This window comes from Gadus macrocephalus, chromosome 14 (assembly GCF_031168955.1).
Source record: "Gadus macrocephalus chromosome 14, ASM3116895v1".
NCBI classification, from domain to species: domain Eukaryota; kingdom Metazoa; phylum Chordata; class Actinopteri; order Gadiformes; family Gadidae; genus Gadus; species Gadus macrocephalus.
This window is the reverse complement of record NC_082395.1, coordinates 16657865-16680713: the sequence shown is the minus strand read 5'-3', so window position 1 is coordinate 16680713 and position 22849 is coordinate 16657865. Positions and strand designations below refer to the sequence as shown.

At 45.8% G+C, this 22849-nt stretch overlaps 1 protein-coding gene across 1 annotated transcript; it reads left to right on the top strand.

The window, feature by feature from the left end:
* Positions 1 to 262: 262 nt before the first annotated feature.
* esrp2 (epithelial splicing regulatory protein 2) lies at positions 263 to 21814 on the top strand. The gene is made up of 15 exons (XM_060071028.1): positions 263 to 737; positions 1254 to 1382; positions 7680 to 7793; positions 8278 to 8392; positions 8629 to 8730; positions 9386 to 9440; positions 10159 to 10269; positions 10850 to 10982; positions 11417 to 11459; positions 12542 to 12843; positions 15322 to 15546; positions 16078 to 16276; positions 17423 to 17621; positions 18195 to 18471; positions 20277 to 21814. The coding sequence occupies exons 1-15, from the start codon at positions 606 to 608 to the stop codon at positions 20436 to 20438; spliced, it is 2298 nt and encodes a 765-aa protein (XP_059927011.1). The 5' UTR covers positions 263 to 605; the 3' UTR covers positions 20439 to 21814.
* Positions 21815 to 22849: the final 1035 nt, after the last annotated feature.

Genomic DNA, 22849 nt, shown 5'->3' with positions numbered 1-22849 from the left:
TTACAATATTGTAACATGCCTTGATTTACTCACTGTTTATATTCCCTTTAACGCATCAATATTTCTTGTATTAGGCCTACATTGAATTGTATCCCATGGGTTTACTCTGTTGGACTATACAATATCCTATAGGCCTGCTTTACTTCCTACATTACATACCTAACCAATGACTGCACTGTATACACCACAGTGTCCCGCCCTCACCTTTGCAGAGTAGCCAATGGCAGGCTCCCATGGGACTGCTCTCCGATTGGAGTCAGAGCCATACAGGTAACTCAGGGGGAAAAAATAGCGAGCAGTGAAAAAAACCTCCGGGGCTTGCTATGGAGTGCGTGTAAAAGCAACACGGATTTCCACCCTTCTTCTTTACCAGTTAAACCAGTATCTCTGGATAGAACATTCTCAAGTTTTGGAACAGGTAGAGTCTTTGAACAAAAACTCTCGTGTCTCCTTTGAAAAATAATCTCTTTTCTGTCTCCCGTTTACTTACGATTGAGTTTCCAGATCTTTTGTTCGCTCTACTTATCACTTGGAAAAAGGTGAACCCTCGTGTTATTTTTATTTGATCTTTGCTTTAATTGTAGTTTTTACCCTTGTGGTCCCTGATGGCTTCGCACAGTGATACTCTGGTGGTGTTCTTTGGGGCAACAGCTGGTGCAAATGGGGGTAAACTGGGTTCGGATGAAAGGGAAATAATTCTCTTGGTGTGGCAAATTGTGGATCTACATGAGAAAAAGGTACGAACCTTTCTGGCCCTTTGTACAGGTCTCTTTGTGTAGCTAAATGTTTGTGGCATTGTTGTCTTATCTACCTTGTATGTGGATGTATATGTTTGACAGATGACTTTAACGCAACAAGGTGTGCTTTCTGACACTGTCCGCACTCTACACACATTTCGACCTCAGATTTCACACAGAGCTAATGTGCTTTTTGAAAATGCTCCTCCTCTACAATGTGTGCCGCAACATAGTTTCAGACTCATGGTGGGGGGGTTATAATATTGTAACATTTCACAAGAACGCATACCTTTTTGGGTAAACGTCCTCGCCTGTCTTTGACAATTAAGTTTTTGTTTCTTCAACTATAATTGTCAATTGTTTGACCCGGAAAGTCAATTTCCTGAAATGGTGGTCGGTAGTAGTGCGCCTAGTAGTAGTATCCTAATTGAATTGAAGATTCAATGATGACGTATGGATATAACATTTGTCCAACAATGATGTTACGTTCCATGAATCAATCAAATCCCTTCTCAGGTCGGCAAACTTCATAGATGTCTCGTCAAGCCAGACACTTTGGAGTTGACAGACGAGTGTAAGGAAGAGACGGACCTGATTGTGGACGACCTCACCAAGGCCGACCCCCTGGACAAGGTTCTGCAACAGGTGAGACCAACTGCCAATTAAACCAACCAGACCGTTCAATCAATGTCAAAATGCCAATGCACGCTTTTGTGTTGTATTCCGATTCCACGCGTTGTTTTTTGCTTTGCAACGTTTGTTTATTTCTTGAGAACCATGTCTCACCAATGTGAAGATTGGCGTTCGTCTTACGGTTTAACATTGCTGACGGTTTAAAAATGGTTTAAGAGCTAGGATGGGCTAGCCCTGGGGCTGTAGGGAGATAGAGGGAGCGCAGTCGCAGGTCTAGTCTTGCCCCAGACTGATGCACGCTACAGAACTCTGGAAGACGGAATGTTTGCCTGGGAAGTGGGAACGCACCAATGGAAGACCGATAGAAAGAATAGACATCGGGTAGCCTACATAAAGAGTGGGAGTGGGTGGGTATTGTATAGGCCTATGTACCAAGGTCGTTTTGCCAAAGGCAGAATGAGTTGATTCACATCGCTTTAAGATGGGACCAGGATGTGGATCCTGGTTCCTTCTTGTGACTCGGGTTGTTTTGACAGAATTGCGTAGGTCACCAAACGTGTTTTTCCGCCACCCTAACCTCATTATTGGCTGACACTCTTTTGCTCAATGGACGAGGCATCTGCCGTGCCTCCTCCTTTGTTTTGGTAGTTGTTGAAGAGCTGCTATTATCTTGAATGACTTCAGAGTTATTTCAAAGTCAAGATTAGTCCATCTATGCAGTTAATTTCAAACATGTGCGAGCAGGTGTGAATCCAATCCAACCGTTTGGTTAATTATGAACGTTGGGTTGATATGCTCGTCAAGCAAAAGAAAAAGCTCCAACAAAATGATCTGTCTTTTCTGGACTGTGGTGTGACAGTTTCCTGCCATAGACCTATTTCAAAGCGTGACATCTCAAACCAACATGGATGAGTTTGTTTGCAGAACCTTCAAATATTAACCCATGTAATCAATTCTTACCTTTCATGCTTTTGTCTCCCATTTCCACTTTCCCTTGCACATGGTATTTCTAATGAATGAAGCATTGTTGGGTTATGATGTACAATTAAATATAATTTTACATCCTATATGATGTGCATTAGGTTGTTAATCTAACTTTTCATCCAGGCTCTTTGGCATTGGAGTTTATAATGGAAGAAGTTCCAATGAAACTAACCCAATGCAATGGCAAATACCTTCTTCAGATTGGACTGCCCCCATTCAATGAATCTTAAGAAAAAAACACTGACTCAAAAGACGCAACAAGAAGGATACAGCCCAGACATGCGAGAGGCCATGCTGTACACATGTTGTTGATTTATGTGGTTATTTTGTTTGTCTTTCTCCAGTTAAAGATTTATTAATGTATGACAACAGGAGGGATTATGTTTGTTGGCGCTAGACCTGCATTCAACCCCTCCAGGGATAATAAATGGCATTTAGTCAAACCTCACCAATCAGGTGGTGTAGTGTTGCATTGAAGCTAGCATGTGTAAGCAGTGTCGGAGGAATGGCTAACCTGCTGGAGATAGTTGTGTGGATTGACAAGGGCCATCGGGGGTTGGGATCAGTTCAATTGTTAACTTATACATTCCCCAATCCCTCTATGGTAAAGACTACTTGGTACACTTTTGAAGGATCAAGTAAGGCAGCAAGTGAGTTGGATTCAGCCACTAATTATGCAGCAGAAATCCATCAGTGTGACTTGTTTTGGTCGCATAAACAAGCCAACACGTGTCTGATCCTGTCTGTCATCCCTTGACAACTAATTAGCATAAAGACCCTGACCATCCCTTCCTGAGGAAAATGAAACCCTCTATGCATCATGGGATATAGTATGCAGGAAATAAGTGCGCTTCAGTTCTTCGTACATCAGACATACATTGACACCAGATTTGTAGATGTGTACTCTATAGGGTACAAGTTGACCACTTCGAGCATGGCAGAGGAACTGTTAACTGTAGCTCAGTATCAGTAACATCATGGGGTAGGACAGAGCTCCGTGGGCGGGCCTGGCTCCTCTTCACCCGTGTATCAGTGTGGAGCTTCGGCTGACTTTTGCTTTAGGCCACGAGAACGGCAGCATGTTGCAGCCTGAGACTCGATGCACCTGATACAGAGCTTCTCCCATGACTCACAGAAGGTAATGGTAATGATCTTTGACTGGTTCCCGTGATCTTTCCTTCCATTTCATTTTCTTAATGACCCCTGGCTCCTTCAGTCCTCAAAGAAGGACTGAAGATGCAGTCAAATACAATACAGTCCGTATTGTATTTGTGTTTCTCATTTATGAAGGAGCCAGATCATTCCGATATCTTTGTCTATCAAAAGCTCTGACAATCATGTTCAGGATCACACTTAAACCGTAAACTAAGAAACACAAAGGAACATTCCCAAAGCTTACATTTATTGGATGTAAAAAAAGGCTAATTCAGAAAATAAGAGGAATTCCATTACATACCAGATCTAGTCTGTAGCACACAAAAGCCAACCAATACAGACTTAAGAGACAGTAATCTGAAATACGACTATCAGTTTTTTCTATCAGTTGTAAATGGTAAAACACCATTTTGTTGGGACATACACCAAGGTGTTGTATTCACAAGGATATTTTATTATGGCCAATAAACTGACCTGTGTCCGTGGACCGTGGCCATAAATTGCAGATTGTCATTAGTTATCTTTAGGGACGAAATACATTTTGGTTAACTTTCGCCCAAATTAACCTAAATACCCATGCTTCTATTCTTTAAACCACTAGTTTACTCCCACATCAATCACAGAATTCTCTTTACCTGCACAGATTCACATTCCCTGCTGTTACAGTTCTCTGAAGCAGCAAGTTTCAAAATTAAATGGTGAGTCATTTGGCTCACCCTTCGTGTTATCGGCCCAAACCCTTCCCTATTGTGCAGCAATGAATCTCCACGTTCAAAGACTGTCTTCCTCCTCATCAAAAGCCATGCCTTCCATTGAATCTGACAGTGCAAGACTTTTCCAGACAATTACATATATACAAAGGTTGGTTGATGCTTACTATTGATGCTATCGCCGTGACCTGATAATGGTTTAATCGTTTTGGAGGTCAAGGTTCATGTCCTGACCAAAGTGACTTTACATTTTAGATTGGGCATGGCAATCAAACAAGGGTCCCTGGCTAAGAGTATTGTTGTATGTTAATGAATATATGTACTTCATTGCAATAGTTAACTCTTAGTGGCTGGAAATGACAAGTTGTTTTTTGGACACCAAATGGTTTGGTTACAAATAATGAGAGAAATAATTACAGCATCTGGAAGACATCAGTTGAACATTTAGCAAGGGCAGAACAGGATAATGTATGGTTTGTCTGCTCTATTATGCGGTCGGGCGTACACACAGTAGGCGAGAAAGACACAAGGAGTGTCGCAACCTTTTCAAAGGTCTTTTACCTTTTGGTTGGTAATCCGGTTATAGTGCTTGAACAAGGTGTGGCAGCGTTCACAGTTGCATGCAAACACCACTCTGATCTTGGGTTAGGTGTCCTGTCGTCTAAATGTATTAGAGACATTTACAAAACTTGATTAAAAAGTAAAAAATAGGTTTGTTAGTACAATGACATTTGCCGTCAGTGTGTCGACGGTTTAAAATGGAATGTTCAGTGTGTTCACCTCCCAGCCAAGAGGTACTGGGATCCCAAATGTCTGCAGACCACAAGCAGGTATCCTGGAGCAGGCGGCCCCGACTCCCTCCCTCACCGACTCCTGAAGGACCTGCATCTGAATGCGGTGTAAAATCGTTTTGGATTAAAGTGTCTGCTAAATAATTGAATGGTAATTTAAGCGTTGCTTGTAAGGAGAGTATTGGTCAAAGTACTGTACGTTTGTGAGGGGAGTTTTCATGCATGCAGAGAATGTGTTCCTACCAGGTCATAGGGAGCGGGTTTCTGAAATCCTGGGTCATTAAATGGAAGCCTCCTCCTCCTCCTTGTCCATCCTACTCTTGGTACAGTGAACTTTATGACCCCTAGCTCTAACCGGCCAATTGTTAAATAGCTAATACTCTGATACCCTTGGCCACTTGGGCCCTGGGTCGTTAATTCTTGGAAAAGGTAGATGGTACACAGACCATGCACTCAAAAAGGCGGTATGCTTCCCTACCGAATGTTATGTTGTGTTCTGTTTGAATGCATCCGGTTCTCAAACTTTGATATGGGTTCCCGTAGTACACCACACAGTGGTTTTGCGTGTCAGTGAACAGGGGGTTGGTCTGGGTTCCCATCATGCTGGTCCACTAGTTATTGGACAGACGGGGACACACGACTCGACAGGTTCGCCATTCCTTGGCCGGTGGCCAGTGCGGTGTTTTTAGACGGACAAGTGACTCGCTGGCAGTGGTGACTGTAAGGTCAGCATGGCTGTAGTGGGAAGGGGATCCCCAGGCATCGATGACGACTCTGGCTCCATGTTTCAGCTTTAGAGGACGAGGACTATGGATGAGCACACTTTTTTTGCAGTCGAGGTGGCTCATTTGCAAACACTGTTATTTGATCTAAATGATTCGGTGTACGGTGTAGTGAATGAAACATTTTGCGAGAAGTTGTTGCGGATTGATGTCCTAGGTATATTCTGGCTGGTTGTTGTAGTTCTACCTCAGCTGTCCTGTTGCAGAGCAGGTAGAAGCCCCCCCCCCGCCCCGACGGGCCTTGCTTTCATTTCAGCGTCTCTCGGAGCGGCAAGCTCCAACCTGCACACTTAATATTCTCTCTGACTGCCTGAGGAATCTGTCATAGATGGTAGATCGCCAATGGCCCACTGAAATTACCCCCATGCTCCCATCAATCTGTCAATAATTAAAGTGTCCCAGAAGATCGCTGTGTGCCTGCCGATACGCATACACTACACCGCGGAGTACAAAAGCTGCCTTTTTACAAGTCCTTTATTTTTCTCCACTGTATCATATTAATTTCTAGGAAAATAAATAAATCACTGGACATACACCTGCGTTATTCTGTATTGCATGACCGATATTCAATGACATTTATTCAGTCATTTTGTAATTAAATAATTGCCCCAACATTTAACATGTTTAACAACATCTAACCATTTAACATATACAGAGTAAAATCATACTCTGTTTATCATCCTGTAATTTTGGGGCTGTATCCAATTTCCGATTCACATTGAATTGAGAATTGCAGATTAACCTGTTCCCACTTTTTTTTTCTGTGTAGCTCTGTGATCTAAAAACTAGGCAATTTGTGTCAAATGTCATATAGGGACAGTGATGATGTGGAGTTGACGTTTTCTGTTGATGGTGTAACACCACTAGAGGGGTTTACACAACACTGGTAATGGGGCTCGTTCAAAACTGCCTCGTTTGGGCTAAACACAGAAAAATATGGGCTTCTGTGCTCCGCTAAATTTGGCCTATATTGTCTACGGACGGAGGAGTAGTCTGACTGCACACACACACACACACACACCCACACCTCCCCCCCCCCACAGGGGAAAAGCTAAACCTGTTGAACATGCTCTTTATCTGGGGAAACTAAACTGGCCTTATGTCCTTGATCAGACCTAATACCAAACACTAGTTTGTTTTGAACCGTTCTTTAGCCTTGAATTAATCGATCTCTTCAATATCTCAATGTCTAACTATTGTTATTCTAATGTTAATCGAACAATCTTTTTTTATGTACCGGTGTATATACAATTTCATCTTTTATCCTATATGATATCCCTGGTTGCCGCTGTATTTATTTTGGGATTTATTTCCTACTGTAAAAGGTACAATACAAAATGAATGTGGTATTATTGTTGAAGTTCCTTCATGTTGACTGGTACATTTTATTTGTATTCATTTTTATGCAGCATAGCGTCGCTCTAAGGGCTCATACACACTGGATCAGGCGTTGTGGTGGTTACCGCACAGTCACTGCTGCGGCAATGTGGTAGTGTCACTTCATGGTTTGTTCGTGTGCCAGCATGTTGTGAACTTAAACCGTTCCCACATGATGGGGTTGCACAGCGTCGGGAAAGGACAACATGGCTGCAATCAGTCCCTCTGCCATCTTCAGAGTTTTCAGTAACAGCCCAATGCTACAATGCTAATGTTACATGGTAAACAAGGTTCTTCTTCCCTTGGGCGTCTTCCGGTCTGATCGCAGGCTTACCTTGGCCACCGCAGAGTGATGTCGGGTTGCGTTTCTTCAAAAGTTGATTGCTAAAAATTGTCCATTCAAAAGAGTGTTTGAGCTGGCATTTCTGCCAGAACGCCTCAATCAGTGTGAACGGGCCCTAACCCTGGTTTCTGTCCCTCCTGCCTGCCTCTCCCCTGTTCCTCGAGCAGTTCCAGCAGTCCGTGCAGGCAGAGTTGGAGGATCTTGGCAGGAATTCCTTCACACTCTGTGTTGACGGCCCCCAGGTCATCCGACAGGCCCTCCACCCGGAAGCGTCCAAAAAGGTACAGGCTATACCGCTATGACCTTCACCACCAGAACACACTTTCTCCAGAATGCCACATTGATGAACGTCTTGTAAACTACACTTTCACTCTTCATGGTGTATTCTACTGTGGGATCTGAGACAGTATCGCTCCATTGTTTGCTTCTTCCCAGCATGGCACGGTTATCGGCTGATTTCCGTAAACATGATACAATTTACACAAGAATCATACAAGAAAGTGATCTGTAAATCAGACTGATCAATTTCTTCTGACTGACTCCAGGTTTACTACCAACATTGCATTATTCAATATCATTTTTATTCACCATCTGTGTTTACTAGTCAATTTCTTTAAATTACACTGCGTGTTTTGGCCATTTTACTTGGTGGTTAATGCTCTTGTGTAAATGGGAATTATATCATTCTGTTATATTCTTGTATTAAAATGCATCAGTGTTTTTGTAATGCCTCCGTATTTTTTTCCCTGACTCTTTTGCCTTCAGAACCTCGTGCTCCCGGAATGTTTCTTTTCGTTCGTGGACCTGCAGAAGGAGTTCCACAAATGCTGCCCAAACGCCGGCCCTGGGGAGGACCTCAATATCTCCTCCATGCTGGAGTGTATCCTTCCCATGTTTTCAACGTGTGTGTGTGTGTGTGTGTGTGTGTGTGTGTGTGTGTGTGTGTGTGTGTGTGTGTGTGTGTGTGTGTGTGTGTGTGTGTGTGTGTGTGTGTGTGTGTGTGTGTGTGTGTGTGTGTGTGTGTGTGTGTGTGTGTGTGTGTGTGTGTGTGTGTGTGTGTGTGTGTGGTCCAATTTTGTGTTCAGTGCTTTGCCTTCTTTAACGGTGAGGATGCAGACCTGGGTCTTTCAAAAGAGCACGTGTCAGAGCACGCGTCCGGGCTGCTCGATGTGAGGAACATGGTTCAGCTGGCACTCCACATCATGGCAGAGCCTCTCAGTACGTACCTGCCACACTCACTGCTCCAACTTCCTGTTCGGGAACGGGGAAACCCCTCAATGAAGTGGATGCATTATGTTCAATTGACTTGGTGAAATGTGTTTCAATATACGGTATGTATTTTACTCTAATTTAAAGGGACAACTTAAATTCAAACACTACCGCTATGGAAGATGAAAGTACCATTGTCCTGCTCATGACAATGGTAAAAGAGCTGGGAAAATCCATGGGGAAATCTTACACAAGTAATAATAAGTACAACAAACAAACCCCTTTAATACTTTACAAAGACAAGGGATGGGCCACATTGTCTCCACACCAGACAGTGTTTTAGAGGGAAGTAATGGGTAAATGTCAGGGTTGCAGTCTGTCCACCTCCTTATTACCCGGTGTGACCATTCATCTCGTGGGGTATAACACCCAATAACAGGTGGCAGGGAGTCTGCAGACTGGCCTAACCTGTACAACAGCTAAGTGGAGAACTCTGTGGTGTCATTTTCAGGACAACAATGCAGTCCAACCACTTGCATTGCAACGATTATTGTGTAACCTGATATGTGTTTTTAAATGTGTTTTATGCATGATTTGATGACTGTGTGAACTATTATATGTGACCTTCATTATTTCCCGTTTTTTGTTTATCCATCCCCTACAGACCACCGATTCTCCTGCTTTGAGTCGGTGAAGTACAAGTTTGAGTCGGGCACATGGTACGTATGCGGTTCTGCTCCGGGACACGGTGAAACCCGACCACGCTGGGTTGCACTCCGGTGGGCCCCTCTCGCCACCTTTCTCATGCCTGGTTGGTTATCCCCCTGGACGCCTGGGCCCGAGGCTACTGCCTCCTAGCATTGATTACAGCAACAAGGAAACCACAAGTGTGTAATTAAAAGCTGGCCAACTTTGCCATCAAGCGCTTAGCGGGCTCTGCTGTCGCCGGGTCATTTGCCGGCAGCCCGTGGCCTTTTAGAGAATGAGCACGCTTCTACGAGGGGTGGTAAATACCCTGCTGTGGGCGTCCCTGGACCTGCGATGTGGGCTCTTTGTCTGGGATTCTCGTCTCCATTGAGCAAACTATTGATTTGTACCACAACTTACTGACCTCAATGTGCTGACTGACGCAGGTGGAGCAAACAGTTATTTAAAATTCATTCTGTTGGGCGTTCAATATATAATTAAATGTTAAGAAAATGATATTGATAAAATATTATTTTAACCCTCAATCTAACTGCTGATCGGGACTTTATAACTACAACTAAAAATAACTACTACTACTACTACTACCCCTCCCTAAAATGTGATGGAAGAGAAATCTCCCCTTTTACCATTAGTCTTGTGGTTGTGGTAGCTCAGGTTAATGTATTTAACATTTGTAAATTCTGATAATCTCGCTCTTCCTTGTTTTTTTTCTCTGAATCCTTGGCAAAGCAGCAAGACAGATCCGGTAGACAGTGAGACTGTGATCCGAGCACGGGGCCTTCCATGGCAGTCCTCAGACCAGGACATAGCCCGCTTCTTCAAAGGCCTCAACATCGCCAAGTATGTTATGCCATTACGTGACCATCTCAAAGATTTCAGCGCTAATTCTCACCAGAGATGAAAACTGTGTGATGCTCAACCAGTTCAAAACATTCATGAAACTGCAAATGCTGGGCTTTCATTAGTGGGCCATAGGCTCAATCACCATTGTGTCTCATCATTCAGTGATGGATGGTGACTTAATAGACATTCATTTATAAGAAAATCCACGACATTTCAAGGTTGACTGGACGACAGCACGTTACTGGTTTTATCCTAGGTTCCTCTTGTGCTCATTGTGTCATATAGCTTACGACTTACAGATGTCTATTTCCGTATAACTTTATAAATGCAATCCATTTAAAGGAAAGTGTTGTAATTGTAAGGTCCAAGTCCTAAAGTGGTCTAGTTGGTGTATATATATGTTAATATATTACATTAAATGATTGACCAGCCTCGCAGAGATGGGCAATGAATTCACGATTGTCAACATGCAATTAACAAAAGGAGCAATGGATTGAACCAGATTTTAAGTCTCACCAACTGCTAACGAAATGACACAGAATTTGAAGGTCAAAGTGCATCCTGTGTGTTTGTTCAGAGGAGGGGTGGCCCTGTGTCTGAACGCACAGGGCAGGAGGAACGGGGAGGCGTTGGTTCGCTTCGTGAACGAGGAGCACCGGGACCTGGCCTTGGAGCGCCACAAACACCACATGGGTAGCCGCTACATCGAGGTACGCTAGCCCCACGTTGGTTCACCCTGCACGGGACACCGTCCGGTCTGTGGACGCTTTACGGCCCCCGACTGCTTCACTGATACTGTCTATACAATACTAGAGGCAGTTCTATTCTAGTATTCCTACATTATGGATCTGCAAGCTAGACTTACGATTAGTACTGCTACCACATGATGTATGCCGGGGTCATTTGAGGCCATTTTAGGTCTGTAAATAACTACCATGCACGGTTTCTTCTTGAGGACAATTTATGATGCAAAGGAAATGCAGTGGTCACGAATATATGGATCCAAGTAAAACTGAATCTTTTCACCACCTTATGCTCAAGTCAGAGGTTGTGTCCATGGAGAGTGTATGCAAAGGAACGAGGGTTGAGTTTGGTTCTGCTGTCGGGTGTCTTACTGTAGTTTCTCTCCCTGTTCCCCCATCAGGTATACAAGGCAACCGGGGAGGAATTCCTTAAGATCGCTGGAGGTCAGATTTCACATGTTGTTTTTTTTTCTTTTCCACCCTCCCTTCCTCTCTATGTACATGTCTCTCTCCCTTTTCATCTCTCTTCCCCGGAAGAGTCAAGGCATTGTGCCTTCAGTTACAGTTTTTCCCCCTCGTTTCAAAACCCACTCGAGCCCCTCTCCGTCGGCCCTTTAAAGAGAGTAGTTCTCCATTGAAGCGTCACTCTCCTTCCTGTTGCTCTGGTCCAATCCACTCGTCTCCCTGGCACTCTATCCCCCAGGGACAGAAAGCACGCTTTGTCAGACAACACCCCCCCCTTCCCTTCCCTTCCCTCCCACCTCTACACCACCTCAATCCCTTCCTCTAGCAGCCCCGCCCCTCCCCTTAGCCCCCAGCCCCTGTAGGTCAGCAGGGAGGGAAACTCGACCCCTGGGCCACAGCCAGTCACCTGTTCTCTCCAGGTACACGCTTCCTTCCCCAGGTGGGGTGGTGGCGGGGATGGGGGACATAGGGGGGCACCGGGCCAGTGAAAGGCCCAGCACAGAGCTCACACAAAGGGGGTGTGAAGGGACAAAGGCCCCCTGCGGCCAGGGCCTCTGCGGCCAGGGCCCAGCAGGCAGCAGAGCGGGGAACCTGCCAGGCCGCGTGTGACATGACCGGGGAGACAGCTGCATCAGATAAATGGACTCAGGCGGGCAGTGGACGGAGACGAATGTTCAGATTGAGACCAGATATTGTCCGACTGACCCACCCTTGTTTTGAAGGTGCAGCCTTTCTGTCAAAAGTTGAGCAGCCATGTTCTGTGGTTTCTGTGGTAATTGAGGCCTGATTAGTTCATGGGCTGTTTAGGTTGTGCAGGCAACGGGCGTTGGATGCCTAACGCCGACTGATTTGCCCTTTAGAAATGCGTGCAGAAGATATTTTCACTTGTGTGACAGTAATTCCCATCTTGTGCGGTTTGGTCTCATGTCTGTACTTGATAATTTTTCAAGCGCTAGTCCTTCTATTCCCTGGTGAAGCAATAAATGATGGGGTGGTGGTTAGTGTTAAGGTGGTGGTGTTAAGCAGGGGGTGTAATTAAAACCAGCCGTTGGCCCCCGCAGGCACATCCAACGAGGTGGCCCAGTTCCTGTCCAAGGAGAACCAGGTGATCATCCGCATGAGGGGGCTCCCCTTCACGGCTACGCCCCAGGACGTGCTCTCCTTCCTGGGCCCCGAGAGCCCCGTGACGGACGGCGCCGAGGGCCTGCTCTTCGTCAAGTACCCCGACGGCCGGCCGTCGGGCGACGCCTTTGTGCTGTTCTCCTGTGAGGAGTACGCCCAGAACGCCCTGCGCAAGCATAAGCAGATCCTGGGGAAGAGGTACATCGAGCTGTTCCGGAGCACCGCCGCCGAGGTGCAGCAGGTGAGACGCTCACTTCCTGACCCCCAAAGTCACTTAAGGTGATGGTGTTTTCACTAACATCAGACAGGACTGAAGACGCTGGTATGTTTTACTTGCCCCCAACGACACTTAAGATGATGGTATTTTTATTAACATCAGACCTGACTTTAGATTATGGTATTTTACTAACCCCCGACGTCACTTAAGACAATGGTGTTTTTACTAACCCCCGAAGTCACTATAGATGATGGTGTTTTTACCAATCCCAACGTCACTTAAGATGATGGTGTTTTTACTAATCCCAACGTCACTTAAAATGATGGTGTTTTTACTAATCCCAACGTCACTTAAGAGTTAAGACGGTCCTTTTGCTAACACCAGACAGGACATTCGGCTGTTACGCCTCAATGTAAAGGACATTACTCTAGCTGAAGTGGCACATGATTAAAACTACAAAGGTATACAGACAATATGTCTAGAGGCACCATAAGTGGTGTAGAAATGTGGGTTTAAAAGTTAAAATCATAAGCAGGGTTTTGGATGTCGTTCGTTCTTTAGCCTAGTGACACTTTCTTTTTGTTTTGGTCAGAGCCCACAGCTGCCCTCTCGCTGTCCCCATTGCATTGTGTGTTGAAAATGTAAAGAGTCCTTCTGCCTAGAGTCCTGGTGTTTGCTTTTTTAATCAGCAAATTTCATGTTTGCACAGCTAAACTTGAAACTGACCCCATACCAAGCGCACACATCTGTTTCTTTCAACAGTAGCCGTATGCTGTTGACATGCCATTAACCTCAATCATGTTCATAGATATACTTTCTTTATTTAAGCAGAAACAGACACGACCAATCCTTTCAAGAATCAAGAAAGATTAGCCATTGTTCTCAAATGATGTGTTTTATCAGTCAGCGAAGTCCCTTCATGTTTTTCTTGGCACTTGATGTGTGAAGGGTTCCTTTTTTCCTGCTGGGAAAATCTGTACACACAAGGTATCATGATTACCGGAGGACTGAGTTGGAAGAACAGAATTGTACGTGTACAGGTAGTACAATTGACTTTTTAGGTATTGAAGGGTTTAGCCAGTTTTTATAGACCCCAGGTTAGTTGTTGACATTGTGTCCAGATGTATATCAGCCATGACTTTCCTAATCATTGAATCATCGAGTGCTCCCATAACTGCCCAGGCTAAGTAGGCTCCTCCAATAGTGCACAGAAACAGGTAAATCCAGAATTTTTGTTTGTGTGTTTACACGCCACATTCATGGTCACGGACGTGGAGACTGAGGTGTGCAGTTAGTTTCTGTGAAGATGGTGGCTGCCATTTTATAGACGGTGTGATGATTCTGATTCAGCATCAACAAGTTACCAGGTTATAAAGGCTTGAACGTGGAACAAAACTGTCACACAGAACACATATTTACCTATTTCCCCACTGAGCTTGTCCATTTGCTACCGATGGGTTGAAGCGGTATCAAATCCACAGTTTGATCCATATTCCCCCTCAGTGCTCATGACCGAGATATTTTACACTCAATAATTCTATCTGCTCGCCTCTCAGACTTGGCTCAAGTCTGTGAGCAGGCGCAGGGGCGAGCTAACGGAGAATTTAAACTTTGGGTGGGTTAGTTTGTTTGTGGGCACTATTGGATAAAGCTAGCTAGCCAGGGCAGTTTGTATGCATTTTCCTGGGCTAAACCGATCAAAGATGGAGCTATTTGAGCTGCTTAACATTTCTTTGGAATATAATGGATGTCAATTTTCGCCAACTGCCGTTTATGGTACAAGACCTCGCCGGGAGAGGAGGTTGAGTAAAACTCACCGCTGGTTTACTTCTAGACATTGACAATGTTAACAATGAACCTGCGGGTCTTGGCGTACCAGCCAAACCCTTTTAAGCTTAACTTTTGGCATGAACGCACTTTTCTGAACACATTCGGTTGTTCTGTGCCTCCCTGTGAAGGGCTCGACCTACACCAGTACACTAATCCCATTAAATGGGTTGAATCCCACACTGTGAAGCTGCTAAACCACTTCATGTATCATATTATCGCAATCAACGCATTATATCGTCCTCTCTGAAGGTGCTTAACTACGTGTTGTATAAGACTCATTAAACCCATGAATCGTACTCTAAAGGGGCTAAACTACTACATGTATCACATTAAACCCATTACATCCTCCTCTCTCTCTCTGTGCTGAGACTACATGTATCACATTAAACCCATTACGTCCTCCTCTCTCTCTCTGTGCTGAGACTACATGTATCACATTAAACCCATTACATCCTCCTCTCTCTGTGCTGAGACTACATGTATCACATTAAACCCATTATGTCCTCCTCTCTCTCTGTGCTGAGACTACATGTATCACATTAAACCCATTACATCCTCCTCTCTCTGTGCTGAGACTACATGTATCACATTAAACCCATTACATCCTCCTCTCTCTTTGCTGAGACTACATGTATCACATTAAACCCATTACGTCCTCCTCTGTCCCTCTAGGTGCTGAATCGCTACATGTCAGCACCGCTGATCTCCACGCTGCCGCCGGCGCCCATTTTGCCAGTTATGGCCACGCCCCCCTTCCTGGCCACGGCCAACACGCGGGACTGCGTGCGCCTGCGTGGCCTGCCCTACACGGCCGCCATCGAAGACATCCTGGAGTTCATGGGGGAGCACACGGTGGACATCAAGCCGCACGGAGTCCACATGGTTCTCAACCAGCAGGTCAGCCCCTGACCCCTCCCTCCCTCCCTCCCTCCCTCCCTCCCTCCATGGGCTGGGACAGAGGATATGATGGTTGTGTAGTTTTACATTAGGTGACAATTAAAAGCGATGTATGACTTTGAAATGCCTGTGTCACTAAAATGAAGTTAAAATATGACACCAAAGAGAAGGAGTGACATGAATATAGCAAACTGCTGGTGTTAAACTATAATTAATGTGAAATGCTCATTTTGTGGTTTGATCAAAAACATCCCCCATTACTAATAACCCTAATTTGCCAGCTTAATGTGACGTGTGCTATGTATTTGCGGATATTAAATAATTATATCAAGCTGCTATTCTTTTACATTTATTATTTAGGAAGTTATCCAAATACTAGATACTTTATCCAAATATTAGATAACTTAAATCTTTTGAAGGCCTTCAGTTGGTCGTGGGGTTTCGATCACAGAACCTTTTGTGCGGTTAGATTAGACGGTAGACGATCTAGTGACATGAACACCACCTCCCTCCCCCCTCCCTCCCTCCCAGGGCCGTCCCTCGGGCGACGCCTTCATCCAGATGAAGTCCTCTGACAAGGCCTTCATGGTGGCCCAGAAGTGCCACAAGAAGACCATGAAGGACCGCTACGTGGAGGTGTTCCAGTGCTCCACGGAGGAGATGAGCATCGTGCTGATGGGAGGGACCCTCAACCGCAGCGGCCTCTCTCCCCCGCCCTGCAAGCTGCCCTGTAGGTTTCCTCCTCACCCTCTCCTCCCCCATCTCTCCCCCGCCCTGCAAGCTGCCCTGTAGGTTTCCTCCTCACCCTCTCACCTCCTCACCCATCCCTCCCCCCGCCTTGCAAGCATGTATATTCAACTCTCGCACCCCAAATGTTTTAAAAAAGTAGTTGTAGTTGTGTGTCTTGTATGGTTGATCTTCAAACTGCTGTGATTGGTTGGAACAGACTCAAACTGTGTGTCTGGTTGCCAGAAGTACTGCATGGGTTTATTGCTATTCCTTAATGCTATCGGATTCATGTTACGGCCTTTCATTCGCCGCATGCGTTAACACAAGCAGTCTTGTTTCTGTTAGCGGCTGGGCTGCGGTCCTCACGTCTGTACTTTGCTCTTTCGGCGCACCCCCTATCTCTTCCCGGTATTCCAGATTAGATTTGGATTTTTCCGCCAATGGGCAACACCTTCCCCTCTCCCCATTGGTTCCCTTTGAGTTCCGTTTATGACCTCATCGTTCACATGCTCTCTTTCTAAACGGTAGAGCAGGAGAGATGATTAGATATACCCCCCGTCCAGACCAACGGAATCCCTCTTGCACACACACCAGTAAAACATTTGCAGGCAGTGTATGTATAGAGCCGAATATTGCAAATGAAGTCAGTTAACATCCTTATTAAAATCAGTTTTCAGAGCGTTCAGAGCATTTTATTACCCAATAAAAAGGTGCTGTCACTATATCAAAAACAAGAATGTGAAATGTTTCCTCTTGGGTTAGGGCTTTGTTTGAACAGTTATCCTTATCTATAGCCAAAGGGCCTAGCCCTAGTTTGGCAGATCGACACAAGGTCAGTGTTCTGGGGTTTAAGGTTAGGTGTGTGTGTGTGTGTGTACTGGCCAACACTGCTGACTTATTGAACTTAGTATTACCATGCAGTTCCCATGCATGTTAGGCCACTAGCATGTAGTCTGGGCAGAAGGTATAAATGGCGCCCTGTGTTGGAGACCTATTTACATCACCTTACCTATTTGTTATGACGTTAATGTGGTTAGGGACCTCATTTATTCTATTTGGTTCAATGACTCAGGTAATGGTGACTTTTACAGAACAATGTGTCACCATCCCATCAACACTCTGTCTGTCTGTCTCTCTCTCTCCCAAGGTCTCTCCCCCCCCACCGCCTACGGAGCCTTCCCCAGTCCGGCCATGTTGTCGGAGGCGGGGCTCTACCAGCCCCCCCTGATGGCGTCCCCCCGACCTCAGCCCCAGCACAGCGGCCACTCGCCCACCCCCGCCCTGGCCTACTACCCCCCCCAGCCCCACCTCTACATGAACATGAACTACACTGCCTACTATCCCAGGTGTGTGTGGACGGGAATCTTGAGGCCATGCATGCTATGGTAGTGCAACTGTCCTCACTCAATGGGCATTTAGGCCTGTTTTTAACTGGCCTGTGTTATTGCATGCATCGCATTATGCTGGTTGCACCATGCAAACTCTAGGTGGTGTTATTCAGCCTCCAGAGCCTACGCGAAGCATCATCAGGGGATGCGGAGAACAATGGAGACACGTCATTAATATCGGAGCAACTGCAGAGCTGTTAATACGGCATGGCTCAAACCAGTTTCAAGTTTCCACCGTAGCAACCGTAGCCCTAGGACTCTGACACCAGCGATGGTGGCCACTCAAGATGGCGGTCCTCTTTTGAAACCAATGAGGTAGTAGCAGCTGTGCTAGTCAGAGAACCAGTGCATCGCGGCGAGCTAAGACGCATCATGTACTCGTTTGGTGTTGGTTAGCACAGTGCAACGCCCAAAGTACACGCGTCAGTCGGTGCCCACCGTCCATCCTCGTCCTTCACATCTCGCCTTCTCTTTCCTGTTTACCGTTCCTCCCTTCCTTCTACCCTCTCTCGTCTCCTCCTCCCCCACCAGCCCCCCGGTCTCTCCCTCCACGGTGGGCTACTTCGCCGCCCCCCCCGGCGCCATGGCCTCGGCGGTGTCCCAGTCCCACCACCCGGGCAGCGCGGCCGCCGCCGCCGCCCACGCCCACCACGCCCACGCGGCCGCCGCCGCCGCCGCCCACGCCCACCACGCCCACCCTGGCTCCTCCCCCATGATGGCGTCAGCCCACGGCTCCCTGGTGCGCATGCAGGGGCTGCCCTACAGCGCCGGGGTCAAAGACATCCTCAGCTTCTTCCAGGGCTACCAGGTCGGTAACCGTGGTGATGGGGGGGGGGGGGGGGGGTGTGACTTCTACTAGAAAAATTAGGTTCTGAGGAACGCAATATGCTCGTCCACTAGTCCACCCATCCCGTGTATTCTCATAGATATTTTTCATTTGCTCCACTTGCTGATGTGTGATTGATCTTGTTTGTTCCTCAAGTTAAAGGAAAACCAGCACAGGAGCTTCTCTTTGCAGGAGGTCTTCTCTTCGCCCAGGTCCCTCCATAAAATAATTGTACTGTTGATCGTGACTTTATCCCACAGACGGAGCTGGTGGTCGCTACTGATTGGTTTATTTCTGCCTTGTTGATGTGATTGTGAAGATGATGATGATGATGATCTGTGCTTTAGTTGGTGGGAATAACTCCCTCTAGTTATTCCCTGCCATGTTAAATAGTCTTGTGTGTTGACTGTTGGCTGAACCGTGGTAATGTTATCTGCGATAGAGTGAGTTAGGAACACTTTCTCAGTGTTTCTTGGCTGTGACTGCTCCTCCCTCACTGACTTTCTCACTCTTCACTCTCTGGGTGACAAACCTGCTCTCCCAGCACAACGGGTCTCCATTACACCCTCACCTGTGTGTGTGTGTGTGTGTGTGTGTTGGCTTACCACCACTAAGTGTGTTATTCTGACTGCCACTATGAATGTGTCACTGTGTGTTATTCTGACTGTCACTGTGTGTGTGTGTGTGTGTGTGTGTGTGTGTGTGTAGTATGCTCCTGAAGACTTCAGTGGCGTGGGGCAGCTCAGTGATCAGGCCAGGAGTCTGATCCAGCCTAAAGAATGGCTCTGTCTTTAGACCCCCACCCCACCCTTTCCAAGGTAAGGGGAGCCTCCTCACCGCCTCGTCTCCTTGTCTCCTCGCTTCCTTGAGCACCCAGCGGTGTTCCACTAGGTCTATACAGCCCATGGATGGTCTAGGTTAAAGGTGTAGTAGATGTGATATGATTCGGCCTGCTGGCCGGCCAAACCAGGCCACTAATTAAAGGTACAATATGCAACGTTTGCCATTGTCATGATAGCCCCAGACTCTGTTTTGATAAAATAACCCTCTGCTCCTCACCCCCCCTCTCCCTACTTTCTCCTGAAGCAACCCTACCTGAAAGGCTAGGGTCACTTTTTGAGATGTAATCTGACATTTCATTTTGTTGCTGCAGAGTCTGAGCCATAAACCTAGAGCCCTGTAGCCTTCAGGTTACGTTTACCTGCCAATCAATTTAACGCACATTTCAAACAGACGAGACAAACAGATTGCATATTGTACAAAAAAGATAAAAAATACGTTAACGTCTTTTGATGTTAACCTTGGAATGTGTACACCTTGAACACTAATCATTGGGCACACACAGGGCTTTTTTTTGTTGTTGAAGTAATTTCTCCTTGGAACAGTTTCTTCGCTGTGTCGTCGAATACTGCATTTCCCTCATGCTCTTGAAACATAACACTACACATTGCATGTGTAGTGTTGGTGTTACACGCCAAGATTTCGATTAAACTTCATCAGTAAAGTATTGTGATGCAAACCAGCGTCTTTGAATGGTACTAAACTGGTGACCGATTGTGCAAGATGTGTCGTCTGCCCTTAATTGGCCCGTGCTTTTGTCTCTGTATGGCCTTGGATGTTTAGGTTACTTATAGTTTCCTAACCACCTGCCCAACTGGTTAAGGGTCTTTCCCTCCGGATCCCAAGGCTTCTTCTGTGCTTTCTGGCGCCCCCTGATGTTGACATGACTCAGCCTTAAATTGATGGTGTGTATCCTTGTGTGTGTGCGTTGTTTTGTGTGTCCACAGCTTCCACCAGAGGGCGTCATTGTCCTGTACAACCTCAGTGGCCAGTGCAGTGGTGAGGCACTCGTAGCCTTCCCTAGCGAGGAGCTGGCTGGGCAGGCTGTGCTGGAGCGCTCCCACCACCTCCTCTATGGCCACCCCATCCGCCTGGCCTTCTGTACCTGACCCCCCCCCCCCATTCTTCCACAAACCCCCCTAACCCCCACGCTAGCTATCATCGCCATGGGGATCCATCCAGCGGTTTCCCGTGACCCGCCTTCTGTCGCTCCAAGTCTGCTTTCTCCCAGTGTACGATGTACGTAAAGTACTAGAACTTTTGTTTCATTTCAAATGTTAGCCAGACAGAACTTGCTGTAAGCCCAACCAGAACCATCGCTTGAACACGTTGGTCCGATATCAAGAGTTTTGGTCCGATATCAAGAGTTTTGGTCCGATATCAAGAGTTTTGGCTATCTTGTCCTTCGGGGTCGGAGAGGGATGTGACCGGTGGCCATTTTGTCTGTTGCTTGGAATTTATAACAAAAGGACAATTTGCATGAATTTCACTGGCGGTGCACACTAGAGACCGATGTCAGCGTCTAGGATTTAAATATGAAAAGATTATGATACTAAAACCATAGTCCTTTTGGAAACCGCCCCTCTGCTTTGAAAGGCCATATCTTTAGTTAGTGTTTTGCAGTGTGACTCTTGGCCATGCAAAAAAAATTCTATGCTTACTTATTTTCTGTCTTCCAAGCTTTGAGCTCCATGTATGTGCCTGTAATTTGCTAATATATAACAGTTATGTGCCTTCGATTTTGATACAAGTACCGCAAGGACTTCCTGTACAGCCAATGAAAAAAGCCATATCGTCCACTTCGGATTTGTACTACTGACCTAGCCAGTGGAGGGAATGCAAGTGTCTTGAGCTAGCTTCAAGTTCACCTAGCCCCGTTTCCCCTTGGGTGGAGTGTCTGAATGCTGTATAATTGTTTTTGTTTCTTTATGTTCTGCTTGATGTAAAAAGCATTGACGTATGGCATACTGCCATCCAAATTAGACCAATAAGCACTGTAGTTGTAAACAAAGGGAACCAACTGTTGACTCGTATGGCGCAATCAATCGATTCTATTATTGGATGGATTGTTCTTTGCAGAAGTGGAGTTTTTGTGTTTATTTAAATGTGAAAGTACGGAGACATATCCAGAGATGGTTGAACTTGGCCACGCCTCTTCTGTTCATTGTGTCTATTTATGTAGATTCAAATTGTACCGCACTCTAGATCCATATCTGCGTTTTGGCAAAACAAAAAACATGCGTATAGCTGTGTATGATGCTACTGATGTGTTCCAAGGATGCAGATCATGTTTATTTTTTTGTTTCCTTGTCTTTTCTGTGACTACAATCCCAGAGTGCAGTACTGGCCCGCATATGCGGCTCGGCTGATCTCTGGTGGCAAGAGAGAGTGGATTTTGTTTTCTTGGGCACAAGTTTGGGACTTGTTCAGATAAGAGTTTAGAAGTGTATAAAAAAAATTAACAATAAAGATGTGATATCAATTTCTTTGGTCTTGAAGCCATCCATTTATTTGTATAGTCCTGTCAAGTTCTAAAAAATATACAATATACATGTGTTTCAGATGCATGCGTTTCAAAGGGACTGGCAGTGTTGTATTTGGTTCACATGTTCCCTAAGGCCTTAATAGTGAACACTACGTGGTACACTTCTAAATTGTGGCAATTCATACATTTATTATGCTCCCTACAGAAAATAATCAGTTAATCTGGTCAACAAAATCATGTAAGCAGGCACTCTGACGGCGGAGTTGCCAGAAGAGCATGGATGTGCCGGCCATCTTTTCGGAATCTTGAATGAATATTGGCTCCATGCATCTTCGATAAAGTGTGGAATTTAGTGCATCAGTTGAACACGCATAATATTTAAGTGCCTTATGGATGTTTAGGGGTGTGTGTGTGTGTGTGTGTGTGTATATAGGTTATCCGATTTGCCAACTCATACAAGACGCAACTGCAAAAGGGTGACTCCCCAAATGGTGCCCTACATAGGGCACAAGTGAACCCATTCAAGCGCAACCTCTGTCTTTGGCCTAGCGGTTGAGGAACAATTGAAAACGTGTGTGTGTGTGTGTGTGTGTGTGTGTATGCATTAATGTTCCTCCTGAATGGGATACCCTCCTCCACACAACACAATGGACCACCTTGCTCAGACACTTGGGTCCAGTCCAGGCCGCCCTGACCTTAGTGTAGGGGGTGGCAGGTTGGCCTTCTGCATTCCCCCCAGAGCCCATTTACTCCTGCCCCGTTCTAATGGGTTCCTCTGAATATTGAACAGGTCAGAGACCAAAGTGGGTCAGTTTGCTCGTTTCGGTTTGAAATCCCCAACATATGATGTGGATGGATGAAATGAGCAAATGGATTAGGACTTATCATGGAGAATGTAACATGACAGGATAATGTTACGTTTATTAATTCAAAACGCCGCTTTAAAGAGTGAGGGGCATTACATTGAAGTATGGTATCGGAGAAACTAGTTTTCCAATGTCCACACCTATTTGCATCCTTCTCAGGGCATATCTT